At 37.5% G+C, this 27,799-nt stretch overlaps 1 protein-coding gene across 1 annotated transcript; it reads right to left on the reverse strand.

Annotated features, from left to right (window-relative positions):
• Window positions 1-16: 16 nt before the first annotated feature.
• NXPE4 (neurexophilin and PC-esterase domain family member 4) lies at window positions 17-25,546 on the reverse strand. Its single transcript, XM_042905961.1, is given in 8 exon segments — window positions 17-549; window positions 3,420-3,652; window positions 5,427-5,462; window positions 9,631-9,648; window positions 16,416-16,665; window positions 16,668-16,814; window positions 16,817-17,138; window positions 25,448-25,546. Coding segments are annotated over 8 exon segments (1,638 nt in total).
• Between the last annotated feature and the right edge of the window lie 2,253 nt (window positions 25,547-27,799).

The following is a 27,799-nucleotide window of genomic DNA, read 5'->3' on the forward strand; positions in this document are numbered from 1 at the left end:
ATTTCAGAGATGTTAGCTAGCAAATACAGTTTAACAATATATTAATTTGATTTCTGACTACAGATTGAGGTGGGTGGACACTATTTTGCTATATGCAATTGTTATATCAGACATCAATGATGCCCACATAGAGATCTTAAAAAATGTCCTTAATGGCAAGATACTGGATGTAACCATGAAAATCACTAAATCTTTCCACATCGGTGTTTATCTCCCTGATGTTTTCTGCCTTTATGATAACCATAGTGTCTGGGCTTCTCAGAAGATGATGCTGAACAGCTTGGTGGACATTGAGGGCCCTTCAAATAAAAACATCAGTGGGGAAGGGTATGAAATGCTGGCCCAGAGAAATAACAATGACGGTGTGTTTATCTCCTCCAGTTTTGTCAATGACTCTGGCAATGTACTCAATTTCTTTCACTGAATAGGCCAATGATCCAATCAAGGGATAACCATGTTTTTGCCACTGAATGTTGATATTCTCATCCAAGTCCACAGCAAGTTAGTGTTGAAATTTTCCAGCCTCAGGCAGATCCATTGACTTCAGCGCTGATGACAGGTAATCCCCAAAATCAAAGAAGTGTAAAATTATAAAGATCATAAAGACAGAAGAAAAGGTTTGGTGTTTATCATAAGTTAATCATGACTGATTTATTACTGGTTCAACTGAAAGAATAGCTTTGAAGACTGTTTGAATCAAAAGTGCTACGCAGATAAGAAATTATACATGCTCCCTTGTAGAGCCATGCAAAAGCAAATTGGGGATGGAAAAAATTCAAGTAACTTCACTGGAGTGTGATGTAGTTAATTTTTAAGGTATTATTTTTGTACATTTTGTGAGCTGTAGATTAAGCTTATTTGAGGATAGAGAAAGTACTAATTGAAGTATACATTTCAAAAACCAAATAAACCTAATACTCTGTTTCCTTAAGACTGGAATTATATTCTCTGCTTCTGCATTTCCTTTACCTATTCTTAGAATGGGATTGAGCATGTCATCTATAATAATGGTTTTACTATCCATTTGTGAAGGGCTTCATAGTTTACAAAGCACTTATTTGGATTTATACATTCATTCACCTCAAAGCGTGCTCCTCCTTTCCACACACATGTCCCCCTTAGCCATTAAGAATACATTCCAAGACCCACAGTGGGTGCCTGAAACTGCAGATAGCACTGAACCGTATATATACTAGGTTTTTTCCTATACATACATTCCTTTGACAAAGTTCAATTTATAAATTAGGCACAGTAAGAGATGAACAATAAAAAGGAGAATAATTATAATATACTGGAATAAAGTTAGATAAATGTGATCTCTCTCTCTCTCAAAAGATCTTGTTGTACTGCACTCATCCTTTTTCTTTTCTTGTGATGATTTGAGATGATAAAACGCCTACATGATGAGATGAAATGAGGCGAATGATGTAAGTGCTGTGACATGGCCTTTGGCTACTACTGACCTTCTGACAATATGTCAGGAGAATTATCTTCTGCTTCCAGACCACAGGTGATTGTGAGTAACTCCAACTGTGGAAAGTGAAACCATAGATAAAAGGGGGTGAGGGGGGAACTACTGTGTCTACACACACACACACACACACACACAACTACCATGTTATAGAAAACCAAGAGATGAAATGACCTGCTCAAGATTATACAGCTAGTGACAGAATCTGCACTTGAATTTGAACTTCCTCCCAATTCTTGTGAAAACAGTCTACCCAATCTTAGAACCTATGAAAATGTAATATGAACAGAATAAAATGATGTCCTTCAATTTTTCATCCCATAAATTAGACCTTTATCAGACTATCGGGGCCAGCTGCTTTGTAGTTAGAACTTCTGAGGAAAATATATATAAGAGGATTATTAATGCTTTGTAACAAGTGCCATCTTTGAAGTAAAGGGCTACATTTAAAGTTTTAACCCAGGGGGTTTGAAAATGAAGACACTGGAGCATTAGTTGAATGAAAATGGAAGTATCATTGTCTTCATTCTGCTGCTAATTTACTTCAATATCCTTGCCCAAAGCATGCTGTAAAATTTAACTTTTAACAAAATGTGTAACACACATTTTGCTACAATTTAAAAGATTAGGCAAAGAAGGAGGTAACTCAGTAATTCAGTACTTTCTATAACCTAAGAGATCCACTGGTACTGAATGTGATGCTAGAGATTACCACCAGACCCTTAATTGTTTAAAGATTACCACAAAACTGAGGTATGGAGGAGTTCGGAGGTCACAATTTAAAACTCTCCCCTTCTGGTGGGAATTCTACATACTGCTTGGAGCCAAGGCCCTAACTGATTTTATAATGGGAGGATAAGCTTGCCTTCTAAGTTTGAGATCACAAGAGTGGCATCATTCCAGAAAGGCCATAATGGAGCCACATGAGGTGCACTGTCCCCAGTGATGACAGCCAGGACCCAGGACACAATGGGCAGACAGTAACAGTTTTATAGGTAAGAGTGCTAAGATCTACTAGTGAGTTCTGAATTACTTTTTGTGCATCCTTGGTTTAGTAAATAGAGACCGGGACTAAGATTCTAGCCACTGGATTCTAGCCCCAACCTGGATGTTAGATAACTGCATTGAAGTTTTCTAGGCACTTTCTATGTGTCTGTGTGCCTTGCAACGTGTTAAAAATTTTATAACTATTATCTCTTTTAGTATTTATAACTACCAGGTAGTATCATGTGGAGTTGATCGATGAGGAAAATGACGCACTGACAATAAGTAACATGCCAAAGGTCATGGCTCCTAAGAGGCAAAGTTTATATATGATAATACTTAAAAGCATGTGTTTTTTTTGTGCCTAATTCTAACTGATGCAAAGTCATCACCTTGCTCCTGGCATCTCTCTTTTCATGTAATGATACAGTGATGATAGCTTATACTAAAGAGAACTTCACTATGTAACAAACAATTCTAAATGCATTGTATATAATACTTCATTTTACCAGGTGGGTACTATTTTCATCTGCATTTTACAGATGAAGAAACTGAGGGGGACACTAGTTATGTAAATTGCATCAGATTATCCAGGTAGGACATGGAGAAGTCAAATTTTGCTTCCAGGGCAACAGGATCTAAAATCCACACTCTTAAGCATCATCCCAACTGTAGAAAATGGGCAATATCTTATGGTATTTTTAGCTCTGTTAACAATTTTCTGAGCATGCTGGATACAAACTGAGGCATGTATTCTGCAGGGATAGGAATGTAATAAACCTTTTCTATACTTGCTCCCTTCCAGTCAGATAAACATATTGTTTTAAAGGAAAGGGAAGGATGTCTGGAAAAGTTTGGGTATGTTGTGATTAAGAAATATGAAGAAGAGGCATTTCTTATTGCTACCTTGAAATAAAAGTAATTTCTTTAAGAGATATAAATAGTAGCTTAGACTGTGGCATACTGCTGATACTGTTTTTGAAATATTCCATCCACTGGCAGATTGTGGAATCTCTCATTAGATATATAAAATTTCCTCTTAGGCATTCTTTCATTTTGATTGGAGCCAAACTACAAGAGACAGGATTCCATGTGTCTTTCCAGACATGTCCACCCGGGATTGTGGATGCCATTCCAAACTCACATTTCTTTTTCATTTGAACTGTTTTTTCTGCCAAAGAATCAGCAAGATAGGATCTTCGAAATATCACCTTATTCATCAGCATTTATTAAGAATCTATTATGTTTTCTAAGTATCCTCTTAATAGGTCATGAGGGAGGGGAAAAAGCCTATTGAAACATCATCTTTTAAATGTCATAGTTTTTTTTTAGTAAAATTTTTTTCTGATATGAATTTTCTAAGTGATGCCCATTAATGTTCATTATAGAGAACATGTTTTCTCCCCTTCCCTGTCTCCCCAAGAAAAAGAACACGCTGGGTAAAATTTAAGCATTTATTTGCCTTTCTATGAAAGTTACCAATTCTTGCTTAGTAATAAAAACTCAATTATTTTATCATTCTATCCCTCTTTACCCCCAAGTTTGCTACATTCTGTCACAGCACCTTAAATGCCATCATCAAACTAAATTCTTTGAACAGAGGGTACAGAACGGCAGCATAGGAAGACCCTGAACTCACCTTCTCCCATGGACACACCAAATCTACAATTACATATACAGCAATTCCTCCTGAAAAAGTGAGGGCTGATTGAACAGCTTCTGCATGACAAATGATAGAGGGACTACATGGAGAAGGGTAAAAAGATGGGAGCATGGTAACAATAGGAGCCTCATTCCCAATGCAACAACCTCATGGAGGGGCCCACATACAGACTTCCCTATCTAAGGGCACAGCAAAAACCAGCTACTTAAAAGGCAACTAGTTTATAAGTGAAGAAAATGCATTAACTAATCCTAGATCATCTGCTAAATAGACAAGGAGCTACTGAAACGCTTTCTGGGGCTGGAGATGCTGGTAAGTGCCATTTTTTGCATTCTCCTTCCATCTTAATAGCATTGATGGGAGCAGAGTTCAAGTGCTCTAGCCAGCTTACTAGGGCTGCCCCAAGCAAGTCCTGTGCTCCTAGTTCACAACAGCTCCAGCTGCCCCTAGAAGAACCACCCCACCCTGCAACCCCCAGTTTGTGCCCTCCCCAGCTCCAACTGTCCTGCCAAGGGGCCCCAGAGTGGCACGCCACAGGATTTCTCCAGGCCATGCTTTACCCAGCCATCCTGCCAAGGTGGCCTAGACTGCCCTGGCATGATATACACCAGGAACCCCTGGCATGCACCCACTCCAGACTCAGCCATCTTGTAAGGGACTGTGTGTGACAGGATCTCCTGGCCCAGGCCCACTCCAGGTCCAGCTGTCTTAGCAGGGTGGCCCCAGCACAGTACACCCTAGAACCTCACGACCCATGCCTGCTCCAGCGCCAGTCATTCTACCAAAGCCACCAGGCACACAGTTTACACAGGGGATGCTCCTGCACAAGGCCACACTGTTAAGACTGAGAGACATGATTATTCTGCCTATTTCATAGAAAAAAAAAAAAGAGTGAAGCAAAATGAGGAGCTAAGAATTATGTCCCAAATGAAAAAACAAAATAACCCCTACCCCAAAACCTTAATAAAACAGAGATAAGTAATGGTTATAATGATCAACAAAATGGAAGAATGGAGAACTGTAAGAGTTAGAAAATATAAAAAAAGCAGAGCCAAAGAATACAAACTGAAATGGAAAATAAACTAGAGTAAATCAGCAGTAGAGTATATACAACAGAAGAATGGGATAGCAATCTGGAAGACAGAATAGTGAAAATCACCCAAACTGAATGACACAAACACTGAAACAAATTAAAAATATAAAAAATATAAGGATAGTTTAAGGTAGCCATGGGATAACATTAAGCATACTAACATTTACATTATAAGGATCCCAGAAGAAGAGAGAGAAGGAAATGGGCAGAAAGACTCTTTTGAATAAGTAATGGCTAAAAACTTCCCTAAGCTGGAGAAGGAAATAGACATCCAGGTCCAGGAAGCACAGAGTCCCAAACAAGTTGAATCCAAAGAGATTCATACCAAGACATAGTATGCCAATCAAAACGGCAAAAGTTAAAGGTAAAAAGAGGATCTTAAATCAGGAAGAGAAGGATAACCATATACATAGAAACCCCATAAGGTTATCAGCTGATTTTTAGCAGAAACTTAGTAGGCCAGAAGAGAGTGGAAGGATATAGTTGGAGTGCTAAAAGGAAAAACTTACAATAAGGATACTCTACCTAACAAGGTTATCATTCAGAATTGGAGGAAATACGGAGTTTCCTGGACTAGCAAAAACTGAAGAAGTTAATCACCACTAGACTGGACTTACAAGAAATGATAAAGAGAAAACAGTAGGTCCTATCTGTGTGTGTGTGTGTGTGTGTGTGTGAGAGAGAGAGAGAGAGAGAGAGAGAGAGAGAGAGAGAGAGAGAGAATTTCATTAGTAAAGGCAAATAGGCAGTAAAGGTACTAAAGAGTCACTTAAGGAACTAATGAAAGTTAAACACAAAAACAGGTTAAGCCACTATAACTACAATAAGTATTTAAGGGATACACAAGATAAAAAGATGTAAAATAAGACATCAAAAAAAAAAAAAAACAGATGGGGGGAACAAAAAAGTAGTACTTTAGAATGCATTTGAACTTGAACTAACAGCTTAAATATATATATATATATATATATACATATATATATATATATATGTATATATATATATGTATATATATATACATATATATATACATATATATATATACATATATATGTATACATGTATATGTATATATATATGTGTGTGTGTGTGTGTATGTATATATATATGAACCTTATGGTATCCATAAACCAAAAACCTACAATAGATGCACAAAAGAGAAAGGAATCCAAATATAACTGTAAAGAAAATAAGCCAAAAAATAATAATAATTAAAAAAAAGAAAATAAACCAAAAGGGAAGAGAAGAAGAAGAAAGGAATGGAGGAAACACAGAAAGAACCAGAAAGCAATGAACAAAATAGCAATAAGTACATACCTACCAGTAATTACTTCAAATTTAAATGGAGTGCTTCAATGGAGAAAAAAGAAAGCACAAATTACCAATGTTAGAAATGAAAAATAAGATTTTACCAAAGATTCTGCAGACATTTAAAAAGTACCAAATCAATATTACAATAAAAATGTATGCCAGAAATTTTCAAAACTTAGATGAAATGGATCAATTCTTTCAAAAATAAAACCAAATCAACAAAAGATGAAATGGAAAATCTGCATAGTCATGTTCATATTAAATACATTTAAAATAAAACACTTCTAAGAAAAAAGAAGGCATAGGGTGGCAAAACAGATAAAAAATAAGACCATTTTTAAGCTGCCTACAAAAACTCACTTCAGATCTAAAGACACACAGGCTGAAAGTGAAGGAAAATAAGATATTCCATGCAAATGAAAATACAAAGATAGTATAAAATACTCATATCAGACAAAACAGACTTTAAAACAGAAACTGTAACAAAAGACAAAGGAGGTATCACATAATGATAAAGGAGTGAATCCAAGGAAGGGATATAATGTTTGTACTATTCATGCAACCCAACATTGAAGCATCTAACTACATAAAGCAAATATTTAAATACATAGGGGGAAATTGATAGTAATAGACTAATAGTAGGAGACTTAAATACTTCACACTTTCATTGATGGGTAGAACATCCAGACAGAAAACCAATAAGGAACAGTGGCCTTAAATGACACATTATAGATATCCATAGAACATCTCATTCAAAAACTCCAGAACACCCATTTTTTTAAAGATGCACATGGAACATTCTCCAGGATAGGTCTCATTAACTTCAAGAAGAGTGACATCAAAACAAGCATCTTTTCCAATCACAACAGTATGAAACTATTTATCGATTACAAGAAGACCTGGAAAAAACTAAACACATTTATTAAACATGTTACTAAACAACTGATGGATTAAAACAAAATCAAAGGGGAAATAAAAATACCATGAGACAAATGAAAATGGAAACACAACTCTACTAAATTTGTGGGATACAGCAAAAGCAATTCTAAGAGAGTAATAGTAATATTACTCTAAGAGAGTAATTGTAATTGCTATAGTAATATAGCAAGTAAGCAAGCAAGCAAACAAAAATCCCAAATTAACAATCCAGCTTTATACCTGAAGAAACTAGAGAAAAAGAACAAAGCCTAAAGTTAGGAGAAAAGATGTAATAAAGGTCAGAATGGAAATAAATGAAACAGACTGAAAAAAAAATAGAAAAGATCAATGGATTAAAGTTCATTCTTTGAAAAGATAATCAATAAATGTCAAGCCAGATTCATCAATAAAAACAAGAGAACATGAAATCCTGAAATGAAAGAGGAGAGCTTACAAAATGATACTACAGATATAAAGTATCCTAAAAGATTACTATGAACAGTCACATGCCAAAAATTTGGAAAACCTAGAAGAAATGAACAGCTTTCTAACTCTGCATCATAAAGAAATAGAAAATCAGAATAGGCCATTACAGGAAATGAAAGTGAGTCAGTAATTTAAAAATTTTCAAAAACCAAGGGTCCAGGACCAGACAGCTTTACAGGTGAATTCTAATCAACATCTAAAGAAAAGTTAATACCTAGTTTTCCCAAACTATTCCAAGAAATTATAAAGAAAGCAATGCTTTCAAACTATTTCACGAGGCCAGCACTACCCTGATAGCAAAACTAGGCAAAGACACTGCGCGCACATGCACACGCGCGCGCGCGCGCGCACACACACACACACACACACACACACACCCCATTACAGGCCAATATTCATGATCAACTTAGATGAAAAAAATCTTTAACAGAATATTAACAAATAAAATTCAACAATACATTAAAAAGATCATATAGCACAATTGACTGGGATTTATTCCAGGAATTCAAGGAAAGTTCAGTATCTGCAAATTAATCAATGTGATATACCGTGTTACCAAACTAGGATAAAAATCCTAAGATCACCTTTAATAGATGCATCTTGACCAAACTCAATATACATCTATGACATGAACTCTTAAAGTGAATATAGAAAGAACAGATCTCTACGTAAGAAAGGCAATATACGACAAACCCACAGCTAACACCATACTCAAAAGAGAAAAGCTGAAAGCTTTTCCTCTAAGATCAGGAACAAGACAATAATGTCCACTCTCATCACTTTTATTCAACATAGTATTGGAAGTCCTTGTACAGCAATCAAACAAGAAATAAATGTCATCCAAATTGGTAAGAACTATTACTATTTGGAGATAACATAATACTATACACAGGTAACCATGAAAGCTTCACCAAACTGATTTAATTAACATAAATTCAGTAAAGTTACAAAATACATAATCAATATTCAGAAATCTGTTCTTTCTATACACTAATAACAAAGTAGCAGAAAGACAAATTAAGAAAACAATTCCAATTATACTTGTATCAAAAAGAATAAAATACTTAAGAATAAATTTAACAAAGGAGATTTAAAACCTATCAACTGAAAACGTAAGAAACTGATAAAAGAAATTAAAGATGACAAAACCGTATGGAAAAATATAGCATGCTCACGATAGAATATTGTTAAAACGTCCATACTACTCAAGGCCATGTACAGATTCAATGCAACACTACTCAAAATATGAATAGTTTTTAAAGAACCAGAACACATATTCCTAAAATTTGTTTGTTACCACAAAAGACCCTGAACTGTGAAAGCAATGTTGAGAAAAAAGACCAAAGCTGGAGGTATCATAGTCTGATTTCAAACTATACTACAAAACTGTAGTAATCAAAACAGTATGTTACTGGCACAAAACAACACATAGATCAATAGAGTAGAATAGAGATACCAGGAATAAACCCACACTCATGTGGTCAATTCGTGTATGAGAACAGAGCCAAGAATATGCAATGGGGAAAACACAGTCTCTTCAATATATGGTACTAGGTTTCCTTTTTTAAGATTACTTTAGCTCTTCGGGGTCTTTTCTGGTTCCATACAAATTTTAGAATTGTTTGTTCTAGCTCTGTGAAGAATGCTTGTGTTATTTTGATAGGGATTGCATTGAACGTGTAGATTGCTTTGGGTAGTATTGACATTTTAACAATATTTGTTCTTCCTATCCAGGAGCATGGAATGTTCTCCATTTCTTTGTGTCTCCTTCAATTTCTTTCATATGCTTTCCATAGTTTTCAGCATACAGATCTTTTACCTCTTTGGTTAGGTTTATTCCTAGGTATATAATTATTTTTGGAATTGTAAATGGGATCAATTTCTTGATTTCTCTTTCTGCTGCTTCATGTTTGGTGTATAGAAATGTAACCAATTTCTGTATGTTGATCTATCTTGCAACTTTGCTGAATTCATACATCAGATCTAGCAGGTTTGGGGTGGTGTCTTTGGGTTTTCTGTGTAGCGGATCATGTCATCTGCAAAGAGTTAAAGTTTGACTTCTTCCTTGCTAATTCGTATGTGTTTTATTTCTTTATTTTTGTATGAGGCTAGGACTATACTAGGACTTCCAGTACTATGTTGAACAGTGGTGATAGTGGACTTACCTGTCATGTTCCTGACCTTAGGGGGAAAGCTCTCAGTTTTTCCCCACCGAGGATGATATTAGCTTGTGGATCTTTTTTATATGGCCTTTATCATGTTGAAGTGTGTTTCATCTATCCCTACTCTCTTGAGAGTTTTTATCAAGAAATGATGCTGTATTTTGTCAAATGCTTTTTCTGCATCTGTTGACAGAATCCTATGATTCTCATCCTTTCTTTTTATTAACGTGGTATATTATGTTGACTGATTTGTGACTACTGAACCAGTCCTGCGGGCCAGGAATAAATCCCACTTGATCATGGTGAGTTTTTTTTTTTAATGTTTATTTTTGAGAGAGAGAGAGAGAGAGAGAGAGAGAGAGAGAGAGAGAGAGGCAGGCAGGCAGAGAGGCAGAGTGAGAGGGAGACACAGAATCCAAAGCAAGCTCCAGGCTCTGAGCTGTCGGCACAGAGCCTGATGCGGGGCTTGAACTCATGAACCGTGAGATCATGATCTGAGCTGAAGGTGGATGCTTAACCAACTGAGCCACCCAGGCATCCCTGTGAATAATTCTTTTAATGTACTGTTGAATTCAATTTGCTAGGATCTTGTTGAGAATGGTTCATCAGGAATATTGACCTGTAAGTCTCCTTTTTAGTGGGGTCTCTGGTTTTGGAATCAAGGTAATGCTGTCTTCATAGAATGAGTTTGGAAGCTTTCCTACCATTTCTATTTTTTGGAACAGTTTGAGAAGAACAAGTATTAACTCTTCTCTTTAACTGTCTGGTACAATTCCCCTGGGAATTCCCATCTGGCACAGGACTTTTGTTTGTTGGGAGATTTTTGATTACTGTTTCAATTTCCTTGTTGGTTATGACTCTGTTCAAATTTTCTAATTATTCCTGTTTCAGTTTTGGTGGTTTGTGAGTCACTAGGAATTTGTCCATTTCTTCCAGATTGCCCAGTTTGTTGGAATATAATTTTTCATAGTATTCTCTTATAATTGTTTGCATTCTGTAGTGTTGGTAGTGACATCTCTTTCATTCATGATTTGATCTATCTGGGTACTCTCTCTTTTCTTTTGGGTAAGACTGGCTAGGGGTTACTAATTTTGTTTATTCTTTCAAAGAACCAGCATTGGGAGGCCTGGGTAGCTCAGTCAATTAAGCATCTGACTTTGGCTTGGTCATGATCTCATGGTTTGTGGGTTTGAACCCCGTGTCAGGCTCTGTGCTGACAGCTCAGAACCTGGAGCCTACTTCAGATTCTGGGTCTGCCTCTTGCTCTGTTCCTCCCCTGCTCATGCACACTCACTCTCTCAAAAATAAACAAACATAAAAAAAAAAAACAAAAATAAAGAACCAGCATTTAGTTTCATTGATCTGTTCCACAGGGGTTTTTTTTTTGTTTGTTTGTTTGTTTGTTTTGGTTGTTTGTTTCTATATCAAAGCTAGAAGCATCACAATTCCAGATTTCAAAGCTTGATTATAAAGTTGCAATCATTAAGGCAGTATGGTATTGACACAAAAACAGATCAATGGAACATTATAGAGAACTCAGAAATGGACCCACAAACATATGGCAACTAGTCTTTCATAAAGCAGGTAAGAGTATCCAATGGAAAAAAGACAGTCTCTTCAGCAAACGGTGCTGGGAAAACTAGAGAGCAGCATGAAGAATGAATCTGGACCAAATTTTTACACTATACACAAAAATAAATTCAAAATGGATGAAAGACACAAATGTGAGACAGGAGGCATCAAAACCCTACACAAAAAAACAGGCAGTAACCTCTCTGACTTTGGCTGCAAGAACTTCTTTATAGACCTGTCTGCGGAGGCAAGGGAAATAAAAGCAAAAATGAACTATTGGGACCTCATTAAGATAAAAAGCTTCTATACCGCAAAGGAAACAATCAAGAAAACCTAAAGGCAACTGACGGAATAGAAGATATTTACAAATGACATATCGGATAAAGGCTTAGTATCCAAATTCTATAAAGAACTTATCAAACTCAACACCCAAAAAATCAAATAATCCAGTGAAGAAAGGGACAGAAGACAAGAACAGACACTTTTGCAAAGAAGACATCCAGATGGCTGACACATGAAAAGATGCTCAACATCACTCATCATCAGGGAAATACAAATCAAAACCTCAATGAGATACCACCTCACACCAGAATGTAAATGGCTGAAACGAACAACTCAGAAAACAACAAGTGTTGATGAGGATGCAGAGAAAGGAGAACACTTTTGCACTGTTGGTGGAAATGCAAAGTTGCAACCACTCTTCAAGACAGCGTTGAGTTTCCTCAAAAAATTAAAGATTTAACTACCCTGTGACCCAGCAATTGCACTACTAGGTATTTATCCAAAGGATACAAAAATACTAATTCAAAGGGGAACATCCATCCCAATGTTTATAGAACCATCAGTAAGAGCCAAATTATGGAAAGAGCTCAAATGGCCATCAAGTGATGAATGGATAAAGAAGATTGGTAAATATGCATATACACAATGGAATATTACTGGGTGATCAGAAAGAATGTAATTTTGTAATTTGCAACAATGTTGATCAAACTAGAGTATATTATGCTAAGTGAACTAAGTCAGTCAAAGACAAATATCACGATTTTACTCAAATGTGCAATTTAAGAAACAAAACAGATGGACATAGGGGAAGGGAAGAGAAAATAAGATAAAAACAGAGAAGGAGAGAAACCATAAGAGTCTCTCAAATACAGAGAACAAACTGAAGGTTGCTGGAGGGGAGATGGGTGGGGGGATGGGCTAAATGGGTAATGGGCATTAAGGAGGGCACTTGTTGGGATGAGCACTGGGTGTTATATGGAAATGATGAATCACTGGTTTCTCCTCCTGAAACTGATTGTACACTGTATGTTAGCTAACTTAACTTTATTTAAATAAATAAATCAATTAAAAAAAACAAAACTGAAAAAAAATAGATGGCATTTGGAAAACTGGACAGCTACATGTAAAAGAATGAAACTGCATCATTATCTGATACCATATCCAAAAACAAATACAAAATATATTAAAAGACTTGAATTTAAGACCTGAAACCATAAAACTCCTAGAAGGCATAACTAATTTGACCCTGGTTTTAGCAATACTTTCAGGGAACAATTTCCTAAGACGAGGGCAACAAAAGCTCATACATACAAATGGGATCACGTCCAACTAAAAAGCTTTTGCACAGTCAAGTAAACCAACTAAACAACACAACAACCTACTGAATGGAATCATAATCCTGTAAGTAGTTAATATCCAATATATATAAAGAACTTATACAAGTTAGTGTAACTCCTCCTACCCCCAACAATCTGGTATTGAGCACAGGACATGAAGAGATTTTGTTTTTCCACAGAAGACATAGAGATGTCTAAAAGACACATGATAACATGCTCAACATCATTAATCAATAGGCAAATGCAAATCAAAGCCACAATGAGAGAGCCAATTTGATGGCTGTGAAGTGTTATCATGAAAGATACAAAAACTAACAAGGATTGATGAGGATGTGGAGAAAAGGGAACCCTGTGCAGTGTTAGTGGGAGTGTAAATTGAAGCAGCCACTATGGAGAACAGTATGGAGTCCTCTCAAAAAAATTAGAAGGAGAAACAGCAGAAGAATCACTAATTCCACTTTGGGGTATTTATTTGAAAAAAACAAGAACACGACGGGGCGCCTGGGTGGCTCAGTCGGTTAAGCGTCCGACTTCAGCTCAGGTCACGATCTCGCAGTCCGTGAGTTCGAGCCCCGCGTCGGGCTCTGGGCTGATGGCTCGGAGCCTGGAGCCTGCTTCCGATTCTGTGTCTCCCTCTCTCTCTGCCCCTCCCCCTTTCATGCTCTGTCTCTCTCTGTGTCAAAAAAAAAAAAAAAAAAAAAAGAACACGAATTTGAAAAGTCATATGCACCCCTATGTTTACTGCAGCATTATTTACACTAGCCAAGATAGGGAAGCAAGCTAAGGGCCTACCAATAGGTGAATGTATAAAGAAAAGGTGTGTATGTAAATATATACACACACATATACATTTTGTAAATACACACACACACACACACACACACACACAATGGAATGCAAGTGAACCATAAAAAAGAATGAGATCTTGCCATTTATAATAGCAGGGATGAACCTACAGGGTATTATGCTAAGTGAAATAAGTCTGACAGGAGAAGACAAATAAATGCCCTATAATTTCACTTATATGCAGAATCTAAAAAAATAAAACAAATGAACAAAACAAAGCAGGACACACAGATACGGGAAACTGTTAGCTGAGTGGGGAGAGATTAGGGTGTAGGTGAAATAGGTGAAGGTGATTAAAAGGTACAAACTTCCAGTTGTAACATAAATAAGTCATGGGGGTGTAACGTACATGTTACATTGTAATAGTTTTGCATGGTGACAGATGGTAACTGGACATCATGGGGGATTTCTTAATATATAAAAATTTCAAATCACTGTGACATATACTGAAGACAATAGCAAAGTGCATGTCAATTATACTTCAGTAAAAAAAGGAGACTTAACAGAAGTAAAAAAAAAATACTCATAAATCCTTTGAGTGAAATGCAGAGTAACATAAAAAATAATTAAGAACTAGTTTGTTTTGGCACTTGGGCAGTTCACATGGATAAGATTGCAGGCTAGAGTAGAGTCCAAGATACGCCAGGTATTAACCCATTAGTCAGTGGTTTGTGAGGAGTCTGGGAATCTGAGTGGCTACTGGGGACTATTCACCAACCACAAAAATAGTTTAATGTTCAACTGGCAGGAGCGTATTTGTGTATCCTGGGTATCTCAAAAAATGGCATCTCTTCTTTTAGGTACATACTTACACTTCAGTGTAAGTTTACCAGCAATTATCAATCTGTTAATGCTGAATTTACAGAGACACAAAAGATTTTCCCTCAAATCATTTGAAAGAGAGATTTCTTCAGATATTTGCAGTCAAAGAAATTGAAGAGAAATTAATAAACCTAAGTGTGGAAGTGCTATTTTATATGTTAGAATGTTTTGAAAGGCAGCAAAAACCAAGAGGGGAAACAGTAATGAACTTTTTTCTAATTTTTGAGAGAGAGAGAATGCATGCACACACACATGCACACACACAAGTGGGGGGAGGGCAGAGACAGGGAGAGAGAATCCCAAGCAGGCTTTGTGCCATCAGCGCAGACCCTGATGTGGGTTTCGAAACTCATGAATGGTGAGATCGTGACTTGAGTTGAAATCAAGAATTGGACCCTTAACCGACTAAGGTGCCCAGGCACCCTCCCCCAACTTTGTTTTAATGAACTAACTCTTAGATGGTAGGTTGCAAACCTTTAGATGGTTATTTTTAGGTTCTTAGTGATGTGGGAAGGGGATGATGGTGGTGATGTGGAGAGGTAAACACCTAGGTGTAAATTGGGAGAGAATTTTGATATTTGAAGGTTACTGTGTTGGATGATCAGGTAATTTGTTGCCGATTAATAGATTAATGGTGAGTTCCACTTCTTAAAACAGGTTTACGATAGCCTAGTGATTCCAATCATTCATTCACTTGGGTAACTGATATCTTGGCCCACCACAGAGAAGCCTGATACCCAGAGTACCAACAGGTCTGATAACAATGAACAAGTCACCTGAAGAAAGAAACGCTTTAAATGGATTTAGTACTGGCACCTGGGCAGCTCAGTAGGTTAAATGTCTGACTTTTTGATATCAGCTCAGGTCATGATCTTGCTGTCCATGGGATTGAGCCTCACATTGGACTCTGTGATGACAGCATGGAGTCTGGGATTCCCGCTCTTCCTCTCTCTCTGCCCCTCCCCTGTATATTCTCTCTCTCTCACAATAAATAAATAAATATTGAAAAATAAATGGGCTTAGTATTAAGCACAAGTCATTAATTATCTACTGCTTCGGTTACTTCTTAATTCTACGAATTGACTACTGTACCCACAGCTCTAGGCCACTGATTATATTTCCCTTTCTTTGTTTACTAGCCCAGGGGGTGCAGATACCCAGAAGATGTGCAAGGTAATTTACAGAAGAATATACTCGAGCACTTACTTACATGTATATTTCTGATTCCCTTTTAAGTTTTTATTCTGTTTATGTACCTTTTTGTTTCAATGATAAGGGTTAAATATTCACAAGGATTGGGGACTACTGGAAAGTAAACACTGTCCCCAAATGAATTCAAAGACCTTTTCTAAAACGGCTCTTTATAGAGTCCCAAAATGGACATACTCCTAGCACTTTCACTAGATCAACATGTAGGCGAAATCATTACCATATTTTCCCAGGTAGTCTCCAGACTATAATTATTTACCTTTCGAAGAGTCTCCATTCTTGTTTGCTGAGATAAGAAACATCCTTGTTTTTGGAATGCATGTGAGTGAGTGCAGCACAGGAAATGTGCTGAGGTCTCACACAGTGGAAGGCTACTTGCTCCTGCGTATCCAGGTATGCACATAGCTCAGTGATTGAGTTTAAAACCAGGGCACAATCAGTATTGACATGACAGGTGCCCCTGGCAAACTGGCCTGTGAAGATCGCCCTGTCATAGCCTTGGTTCCTTGCCTCCAGAGATCTGACACCCCTTCCCTGGGGTGGATGAGCAGAAGAGACAGAGATACCCGGCCTTCCCAGGGCGAAGCTGACAAGATGCCATTGTTGAAGTCTGTCGCCTTTCCTGAAGCACCTGCCTTCAGATCTGGGGAGGACATCCCGGCCTCAGGAAATCCCCACCATACATCTTCCTGTGTCCCAAGTGGCCCCTTACCTCCAGAAGGAGGTCTAGCTGATCCCCCCTGCAGTAGGCATCTCGAGGGTGAAGGACGGTGGCTCTGCTGTGTGCAGCACTGGTGGTGGTGTTCACGTAGGTGAAAGGTCTGGGTGGGATCACCTGGTCTAGTTTCTCCATGATTCCCTTTATTCTCAGCTCAGTCTCTGCTGATCAAACTACTGGATGCAGTAGTACTTCAGGACATGAAGGCTTCATGATAAAATTCCAGTGATAGAGGGAGATGGGCGTCTTAAGTGTAGTCCATATCTGAGGTGATAATGAATACAATAAAGAACATAGACAATGTCTTTATGTAATATAATCATTTTTGGTAGGCTAGCCAACTTCGATCTTTTTAGAATAAGAGCAGATGCAAAACCTGAAATAAAATGATATGGAGATTTTATTATCATATATGTTTCATGGGAAAAATAAGTTTCCTCAAATTTGGTGGTGGAACTGCACTTTTCACCAGCTAATCTATTTTGGGTTCTAGGATCTTCTTCCCTAAAGTGGTGATGATAAAATACACTTTTACTGGGGCACCTGGGTGGTTCAGTTGGTTAAGCGTCTGACTTCAGCTAGGTCATGATCTCACAGTTTGTGAGTTCAAGCCCCGCTTCAGGCTCTGTGCTGACAACTCAGAGCCTGGAGCCTACTTCAGATTCTGTGTTTCCCTCTTTCTCTGCCTCTCCCCCACTCTTGCTCTCTCTCTCTCAAAAATAAATGACCATTAAAAAAATTTTTTTAAAAATACACTTTTGCTGGGCAATTGTGAAGACAGGAAAAAAATTTTTTTAAGTGCATAGCACACATTTTTTATTGCTGTTTTATTATTTAATCTTAAAGCTAGAACTCAGTCATTAAAAATATTCTTAAGAAAATGTTTAAGGGGCGCCTGGGTGGCTCATTCGGTTAAGCGGCCGACTTCGACTCAGGTCATGATCTCGCGGTCCGTGAGTTCGAGCCCCGCGTCCGGCTCTGTGCTGACAGCTCAGAGCCTGGAGCCTGTTTCGGATTCTGTGTCTCCCTCTCTCTGACCCTCCCCCGTTCATGCTCTGTCTCTCTCTGTCTCAAAAATAAACGTTAAAAAAATTTTTTTTAAAAAAGAAAATGTTTAAGATGCATGGAGATTTTATGTAAAATATGATTTTTTTTTCTGTTCTTTTATACTCTGCTTAAACATTTTATGCTATTAGTATTTTTCAGATTGTTCTAGTTAGGAGATAATCAACATAGGTTTATAAAAATATCTATTTTCTAATCATAAAATACCACTGATTATTAAAATGCTTTTTTTTAAGAGTTTATTTATTTTGACAGAGAGAGAGAGAGAGAGAGAGTGAGAGAGTGGGGGGGCACACATGTGAACAGGGGAAGGAAAGAGACAAGGAGAGAAAATCCCAAGCAGGCTCTGGGCTGACAGTGTGGAGCCCAACATGGGGTTTGACTCACAGAACATGACCTGAGCTGAAATCAAGGATCAGAAACTTAGCCCACTGAGCCACCCAGGTGCCCCTGAAATAACACTGATTATTAAAAATGGGAGATGTGAAACTGTATAGGGGATATAAATCAGTGATAATTATACCAACCATTGATAATTATTATTAATCTTATGGTGATTTTTCTTTCATTTTTCTGTATGCCATTTAACATGATTATGAACAAATTAAATATTACCAATGAATTTTGATTTAAAAATAGTATTGTTAAAAACTTCACCTTATGTCACTGGCTCATATAGTATTCCAGCCTATGGGTACAACTTAACAGTTCACCTATTTCCATCTTTGGATTTTTATTGCATTCAACTTTTACAATCCTGTGAAGAACACTTTTGGTATAAATCTTTGCAATCCAAGTTATTTGCTGAGAACTCAGAAACAGAATTATTGGTCCAAGGTGGTGAATACTGTTAAAGCTCTTAACACATGATGGCAAATAGTTTTCCAGAAATGTGGTGCTAATTTGTGCCTGAAGGAGAAGTGAATGAGAATTCTAGTCTTACAACATGCTTTCGACACCGGCTAGCTCAATTTTAGAGATATTTACCTGAATTAAAACCTAAGTCTGTCACCCACTAGTTACACAATCTTGGTTAAGTTTGTTAACTTCTCTGTTCGTCAGTTTCATCATCTAAAAAACTGAGTCATAAAGATACACACCTTATATGTTATTGTATTAATGGACTAACATGAAAAACATTGGGAATGGTACCTGGTACACACTAAGTGTTTGTATTGCCATCCCTGGTGTTTGATAAAAATGCTTTTATAAAGAAAAATATCAACATATCAAATAACAAAATGATAATCATAGTAATTATAGTAATATCTCACAATTTTCAATAAAGGCAGAATAACTTGTGTTAGACCAATTCTGCAGATAACAATAAACCAAAAATAAAGAAAATCCTTCCCATAGCGCTAGAGAGTTACCACTAGCAGCTTGACACTGGAGGGAAGTTGAAACTTGTAATAAGGAACAGCACTGGGCTTGCATTATAAGGGGTGCTAACTCAAGTTCTTCAAACAGAAGGGAAATTCAACAAATAGAAACATGGATATTCTGGAAGGAATGAAAAACACCAGAAATGGTAACAATAAGGATAAATATAAAATTCTAAATGTTTGTCTCCTAATTTAAAATGAATGTAATTATTATTATTTTTTAAAAGTTTTTTCTAAAGTTTATTCATTTATTTTGAGAGAGAGAGAACACGAGCACAGCAGAGGGAGAGAGAGGGAATCCCAAGCAGGCTCTGCACTGTCAGCACATAGCCCGATGAGGGGATCCATCTCATCTACCGTCAGATCATGACCTGAGCTGAAACCAAGAGTCAGATGCTTAACTGACTGAGTGCCCCAAAATGTTTGCTTATTTTTGAGAGAGAAAGAGCCCAAGCAGGGGAGAGACAGGTGCACAGAGGATCCAAAGCAGGCTCCATGCTGACAGCAGCCAGCCTGATGCGGGGCCTGACCTCACAAACTGTAATTTCATGACCTGAGCCAAAGTCGGATGCTCAACTGGCTAAGCTACCCAGGCACCCCTAAAATGCATGTAATTATTTAAAGTAAAAACCAATTTTGTAATAATATGAAAACTACAACATAAAGAATGGGGAGATGAGTCAGTGGAAGTAAATAGTTGAAAGGTTATTACAGATTACATGAAGTAGCACGATATTAACTATAAAAGAGTGTATATAATAATACCTACAAGAAACACTTAAAAAAAACCCTTATAGCTGTAAAAATAATAAAGAAACTAAAAGGAAATTCTAAAAAAATTCAATTCATCCCAAAAGAGGAACAGAAGGGCCAAAGAGAAAACAAACAGCAAGTTGGTGGATTTAAATCTAGTGAATAATTTTATTAACAGTAAATTGCCTAGGGCACCTGGGAGGCTCAGTTAGTTCAGCGTCTGACTCTTGATTTTGGCTCAGTTCATCATCTCATGGTTAGTGATTTCAAGCCCCACATTAGGCTCTGCACTTACAGCATGGAGTCTGCTTGGGATATTCTCTCTCTCTCTCTCTCAAAATAAATAAATATAAACATTAAAAAACCAGTAAGTTGACTAAGCATATTTTTTTAATTTTATTTTTAAGTAATCTCTACATACAATTTGGGTTTGGACTCATAGCCCCAGGATCAAGAGTCATGTGCTCTATTGACTAAGCCAGCCAAGTGTCTCTATTTGCTGTCTAACAAGAATGTAGGTTAAGTATGAAGTTATCTACAGACTGAAAGTGAATGGATGGAAATTAATATACCATTTAAGCATAAAAAAGCTAATATTAAAATAGACTTCAAGACAAAACATGTTACCAGACAAAGATGGACATTTACAAGTGCTAAGAGTCAATTTGCTAGAAACATAGGAATCATAAATGTGTATGTGCCTACACATCCATGTATTTATATGTGAAAAAAAATTGACAGAATTCAAGAGACAGATCAAGAAATTCACAATAATTAGAAACTTAAAAACCTATTTTAGTTGCTATAGGAACTAGATAAGAAATAAATAATAAACTAGAAGATAGGAACATTATCAGAGTAATTTCTTAATCAGATATTATCAGATAATTCTCAGAATTTTTAATTGTTATAACTTCAAATAAAAAATTTAAGTAATTTTTAGTATGACAGAATTATACTTCGTGCAAAAAACTTGTTGGTGAAAATAAATAGGAAACTCCTGATTCAAGAAGGAGGACAAGGGATATATTATATCCTCAATTTCCCACAGAAATGAAAGACAGAAAAGTAAAAAACTTAAAACTTTCTAAGTATTCTTGGAAATAGGAAGAGGTACCTTAATTAGACCAGAATTTGTGAGAAGTCTGAAAAAGAGCAGGGCTTGGCTGGCTCAGTCAGTAGAATACATGACTCTTGATCTTGGGGATCGTGAGTTCAAGCCCCACGTTGGGTGGAGAGATTACTTAGAAAGAAAGAAACAAACAAAGAAATGTCAACAGTAAAATGCAGGAAAAGTAAAAGGCAGAGGAGATTAGATCAATGAAGAAAACCATGGCTCCAAATGCATGTCAGTGAGAGTTCTGCACAAGATGGAAACCACTTCAGGGCTACTACAAACCTGGAGGAAATTGATGATTGGATTAAGAGGTGGTAAAGGAGTGGCCCATAGGAGGAGTATTGGGATGGTTAATACTTCCCTATTTTTCCCCTTGTGCAAGGCCAGGCAGATAGAAATGGGAACTTTTGTACTCTACTGTGAGTAAAAGCTATAGAAATTTAAGTTTGAGGGTGCAGGGTAGGACCCTGCATGTGTGGCAACACCCTAGACAAATGCAGAGCATTTATTGCCTTGAGTACTTTCTGCAGCTGAGCTACAAACATGCTGGAGAAAATAGGTGACAGTACTCAGAGGCCTGGCCACCACAGAATCTTAAGTATAAGAATGTACACCCAGCCAAGAATTAGTGAAATTTTTATGAAAGCCAACTCATGAAAGAAAAGGTATTAAGTTCAATAAAGAGAAAACAAAGTAATAGACACAGAAAAAGCAAAACAAGACTTTAAAGCAAGTATATTTCTATCATCAGAGAAATTCCAGGTGATCTTTGCATCCATAAATTAATGAATCAGAGACCATGGAAAACAAAATCTTGTTGTTCAATATGCAAAAGTCAACTGTATTCCTTTACATCAGCAACAAGGAATTAGAAAATGTATTTAAAAAACACTATTTACAACAGCAACAAAAAATTATAAAATAATGCCTAGTTATAAATCTAATAAAAGATATACAAGACATATATGCAAAATTTTTAAAATTTACTGAATGATCTTAAAGACCTAAATAAATGGAGAGAGATTACATGGTGCTAAAGACCAAAATAATGTTATGAACATGTCAGTTTTCCCAAGTTGATCTACATGGTTAATATAATGCACATAAAATTTAAGTAAGATTTTTTCCAGCAAATTTGGCAGACCGACTGTAAAACATATAAAGAGTAAAGGGTTGAGACCAGCCAGGAACATTGTGAAGTAGGTTAAGCAAAGGTAACTTGACCTACAAGTTTTTAAGAGTAACTATGAAGCAAATTATTATTATATTAATTATAGCAATGCAGCATTGATATGGGGAAGATACATTAGTCAGTGGAGTAGTACAAATGAAGGAGGATCTGTACTTATCAGAAATTTTGATATATGACAAAAAATGTCATGACAAATCAGCAGTGAAGAAAACTACTACAAAATAAGAACGGAAAAGGTGATCATCCATAAGGAAACAAAAATCAGCCAAGAAAAAACTCAGATCCGTCACAGGATTAAATGTCTAAAGCAACCTTTAAAGGTTTAAGTAGAATATTTAGATAAATAATCTGACACCGAAATAGGGAAGGGTTTCTTAATACTCAAAAAGAATCAACTGTTTAAAAAGGTGGATTTTACTATATCAACATGAAAAGGTGTTGTGCAGAAATGTCATTAAAGAAATGAACAAACAAGCTACACATGGGGAGAAAATCATCACAGATGTGTATGTAAGTGACAGAGGAAGAATGTGTGCACGCGTGCACGCGCGCGCACACACACACACACACACACACACACACACACACACACACACTCTATTATCCTCTCCTGTGCTCCGTAATGGTTATCAAACATGTTAGTTCTTCAAGGTTGTGTAAGCTTTTCAAATTCCCGTACTACGATGTATAACTCTGGTTGTTTGGACTTTCCTAGAACAGGTGAGGTAGGAAGTAAAATCATACTTCTGTAAGACACAGAAAGAGATTCCTTTGTGGAGTGTTGGAAAACTGTAAACGTGATCCAGGAGGCAAATATAAACAGTACTAACAGTAACTTAGGATTTTTCATACTTGTCATGATTAGGATCCCACAAGAGAGAATACAAAACAAACACACACACAGCAGAAAAGAAATGCAGAAACACATAAAAAATGTCTAACTCCTGATTCTTTTGTCCTAAGTTTCTACCAGCACAGAACCCTGCCTCCCTCCCACCCCAGCATTTCTTACTATCCCACCAAAGGCCACCTTTGGCTATCAACTTGTCCCTTCAACTGAAGCGCTATTCTGAGACATGAGAGCCCACCATGGACTCTATGAAACTGAGCTGTTAATGGCCGGTAAGATGCAGGATTGCTAATGTTGAGGTCAAGTCTCCTGGCTAGTTTTTCACCTAACAGGTTTATTATACTCTTCCCTTAAACACAAAATGTAGACACAGAACACCTCGGCAAATGTTGACCGTGATCGTCACATTATCCCCGGGCCCTTTTAATATCACTTGATTTTCCCAGCATCTTTATTATAATTTTTATTATGTTCCTTATTCTTAATTAGCCTTTTTAGTATCACTGAAGATTGAAAAGATTTTAAAACTTCTATTTAAAAACTTCAATGTTTTTCCATTGTTACATCTTAATTTCTGTCTTTGTGCAAGTACTTCAAGTTGTATTTTAAAAGCATATTGCTTAGTGGTTCTTGGGTAGCTCATTTGGTTAGGCGGCTGACTTTGGCTCAGGTCATGATCTCATGGTTGATGAGTTTGAGCCCTGCACTGGGCTCTCTGCTGTCAACACAGAACTCACTTCGGATCCTCTGTTCCCATCTCCCTCTGCCCTTCCCCCACTCCTGCTCTTGCTCTCTAAAAAATAAATAAGCATTAAAAAAAAGATTGCTCGAGTGCTTCCTTTCTAAAATTTTCCATCTTTTAAATGACTCTCCCCTAGAAACACCTCCTATCCCAGATTCCCAGTTTATACATAGACATTAGAAGTTTGGATACCCAAGAAAAAATGTTACCTTTTCCCTCACCTGCACAGTTGTGAAATGTTTTCATACCTTTAAAGATTGTGTTTAATATACATAGAAACTACCATAAGCTGAGTGTTGAGGCTTTGTTCTGAAGCCACAAGAGTACAACTGGGGTGCATCTCCTCTGTGCCAAAAGAAAACACAGGCAAAGTTGCCTGCATGCTTTTAATTTGGAAACACAATCTTCTGCTTACTTCAGCAAAGCTATCAGGCATGCCAACTCCACCTTAAGGGGGTGTCTGAATCACAAGCTGTGGTTATCAGTTCATGCAGAATGGGGGAGGAAAAATGAAATTCTTCGAATAATTTTAATGTCTTTAGACTTTATTAGTCTAGTTATAGTACATACACAATAAACACCTGATGAAGTAAAGAGTGGATTTAACTCAATGATTCTTCACCTGAAAAACTAACTGCCTAGTTTCCATCTGAGCCTTGTCATCAAGACCCAGTTGCCAGGATTCAAGTGCATATTATCTTGTACATTGTAGGTACTCAATAAAATTTGAATTGAACTGATGGAACCTCAAATACAATGTAGGCAAGACAATGACATTAACTCTCAGAACAACAGCGTAATAGCTTACAATCATGAGTTTGAATCCATCTGGGATTTGGATTCTTAAATTTATAGAAATGGTGCCAGAAAGAGCAGGTACCCGAGGCAATTGTACCAGTGCCCATAGAAAGCAGTAGCTGATTACACTGTGGATCCCTCCACAGTCTCATTTGTGCTGTCCCACACAGGAAGTTAAGCATATTTAAACATGTCTGTTTGTCTATTTAAGAATCAAGATCTGTTTCATAAGCACATAGTAATCCTTTCAACATCTTTGATTATGCTTTACTGAACCGGCGTTAACAATACTTCTTTAGGTCTTCACATGAGGACAGTTGGAGAAGCTGTTTGAACGTAATGTGTATGACTGGGTCCAGGATTGCTCAATTCTGCCCTAGGGACCCTTTAAGAGATAAAGATTTACAGTTCTGGTTTGGTTGCTCCTTAGGAGACTAATGTTAGCAATCATCCAAGTTTACCACCCACTCTAACACACAGATTTATGCATTTTAATTTGCTCTAGTTATATTGATGTTGACATTTAGTGTCAACCTGACATTTCTTCCTGAAGCAAGAATAACAGATATGCTGGACTTAACTGAGAGCACAGAAGAGAATTTAAATGGTTTGTCCCGATTATCTAGTATGCTTGCAAACAGAGCTGAGATCAGGATTCCTGTCACTCTGACCTCTGATTTAGAGCACTTGCCAGCACTCAGCATTACTCCAACACGAATGGTATAACCAAGTTCATGTAGATCCTTGTGGTTCATATATTTATTGTCCATTATGCTTAAAAGACTCCCACCCCCTTTAACCACTCAAAAGCCTCATGTGAGCAAGATAAATGGTCCTCCTTATGTGTGCTCTCCTTGCAGTTAGTGTGTATCTTGGTCATTATCTTTGATTGAGTAGCTTCCTTTCCCCTATGTTTATGGGTCTAAATGAGGGATATAAACATGAGAGCTCAGCCAGGGGAAAAAAGGGCCATGTATTTGCACAGTAAAATACAAGCAAGGAGATCATCAGTTCTTGGGGGGGTATGAGTAGGGTAAGAGTAGTGCTGGCCAGGATCTAAAAGAGCCCAAGGAAAATGGGCACATTGCCAGCATCAGCCAAGTGAAGAACAGATGTCCAGGGAACGGTCACTGGAGCCTGAGCCACAAGTCAGGGAAATGGCTGCTGTGGCTCCAGCAATCAAACAAGATGTGCCTCATTGCCAAGGTGTCAGTGCTGATAGTAGGAGGGATCCTGTCTGTGGGATCTGAGTATCCATGGAAGGAAGAGAGAAAATGCAAAAAAAGACTCAGAATTCCTTTTACCTTCATAGGAAACATCTTTCACACTGCTAGTAAATAACAATATAATCATTTGTGTTTGCAATACGTGTAATCCAGCTTCATGAAATTTTGACATTCTCACATTTTAGAATCCTGTCTGAGAATTTTAGGGGTAAGATAAAACCCTCCCAGACCCCCTAACATGTTCTAGTGCCTTATGGAGATCTATCTTCTTTTGAAAACTGTCTGCTCATGTCTTCTGTCCATTTCTTCACTGGATTATTTGTTGTTTGGGGGTTGAGTGTGATTAGTTATAGATTTTGAATATATCTAATATGTCATTTGCAAATATCTTTTCCCATTCTGTCAGTTGTCTTTTAGTTTTATCCAATGTTTCCTTTGCTCAGCAGAAGGTTTTTATCTTGATGAGGTCCCAATAGTTCATTTTTGCTTTTATTTCCCTTACCTCCACAGACACGTCTAGAAAGAAGTTTCTGCGGCTGAGGTCAAAGAGGTTGCTGCCTGTTTTATTCTCTAGGATTTTGATGATTTCCTCTCATAGTTAGGTCTTTCATCCATTTCGAATTTATTTTTGTGTATGGTTTAAGAAAGTGGTCCAGTTTCATTCTTCTGCATGTCTCTGTCCAGTTTTCCCAGCGCTACTTGTTGAAGAGACTGTCTTTTTTCTATTGGATACTCTATCCTGTTTTGTTGAAGATTATTGGCCATATATTTTAAAAATCAGTAAGCTTTAAATCTGGAAGCTTTAGAAATTAGTGGGACTTAACATTAGGAGAGCCAGAGGGTGACAGAAGTGGAGTCCTCACCCTTCAAGAGTCAGCATGTGAAAAAGCCTTGCCTGAGACACCACACAAAAGCAGCAGTTGAAAAGGGGGGCATACATGAAGGAGATTTACTGACTAATTTTAGGACATGTGCAAGAGGGGCAGGGATTTGTAGGTGATTTGTCCAGGAACAAAAGGGCTGGCAGGTACTTTTTTCTTGCCTTCTGCTAGTCCAGAATGCTGGATGCTTCTAGGAGACCATAATAACACTCTCCATCTACTTTGCTTTCACCATGTGTCCTGCCCTGGTGATTCCCTTATGGACCTGCTTGCCCAAGTCCCTCATCTTAGCACATACTCATCCAAAGTGATTACTACCCTGCCACACCCAGCAGGAAGCCCTATCTAGGACCAGCACCCCTCAAAAATGACTCCTGCCTTGGGAAGGGATGGCAATAACTCCACACACAAGCACACCTGTAGTTCCTGCAGCCTTGGCTCTGAGCTGGCTGTGCAGAGTGCAAGCCCTGCCTTTCAGCACACAGAGAGCCAGGCTGAGGGTTGGTTGCACCCACCAGCAAGCCCATGGCAGCTACAGCCAGGCAACTCAGCAGTTACGAACAACCCATGCCCTGTACACCCACAGCAGGTGAAGTGGGTCATTGCAGCCAGTTGGGCTGAGATGGGAGATGACCCAAATAGATAAAATCATGAATGAAAATGGAATTATTACAACCAATCCCTCAGAGATACAAACAATTATCAGGGAATACTATGAAAAATTATATGCCAACAAATTGGACAACCTGGAAGAAATGGACAAATTCCTAAACACCCACACTCTTCCAAAACTCAATCAGGAGGAAATAGAAAGCTTGAACAGACCCATAACCAGCGAAGAAGTTGAATCGGTTATCAAAAATCTCCCAACAAATAAGAGTCCAGAACCAGATGGCTTCCCAGGGGAGTTCTACCA

This window comes from Panthera leo, chromosome D1, assembly GCF_018350215.1.
Source record: "Panthera leo isolate Ple1 chromosome D1, P.leo_Ple1_pat1.1, whole genome shotgun sequence".
Lineage (NCBI taxonomy): Eukaryota > Metazoa > Chordata > Mammalia > Carnivora > Felidae > Panthera > Panthera leo.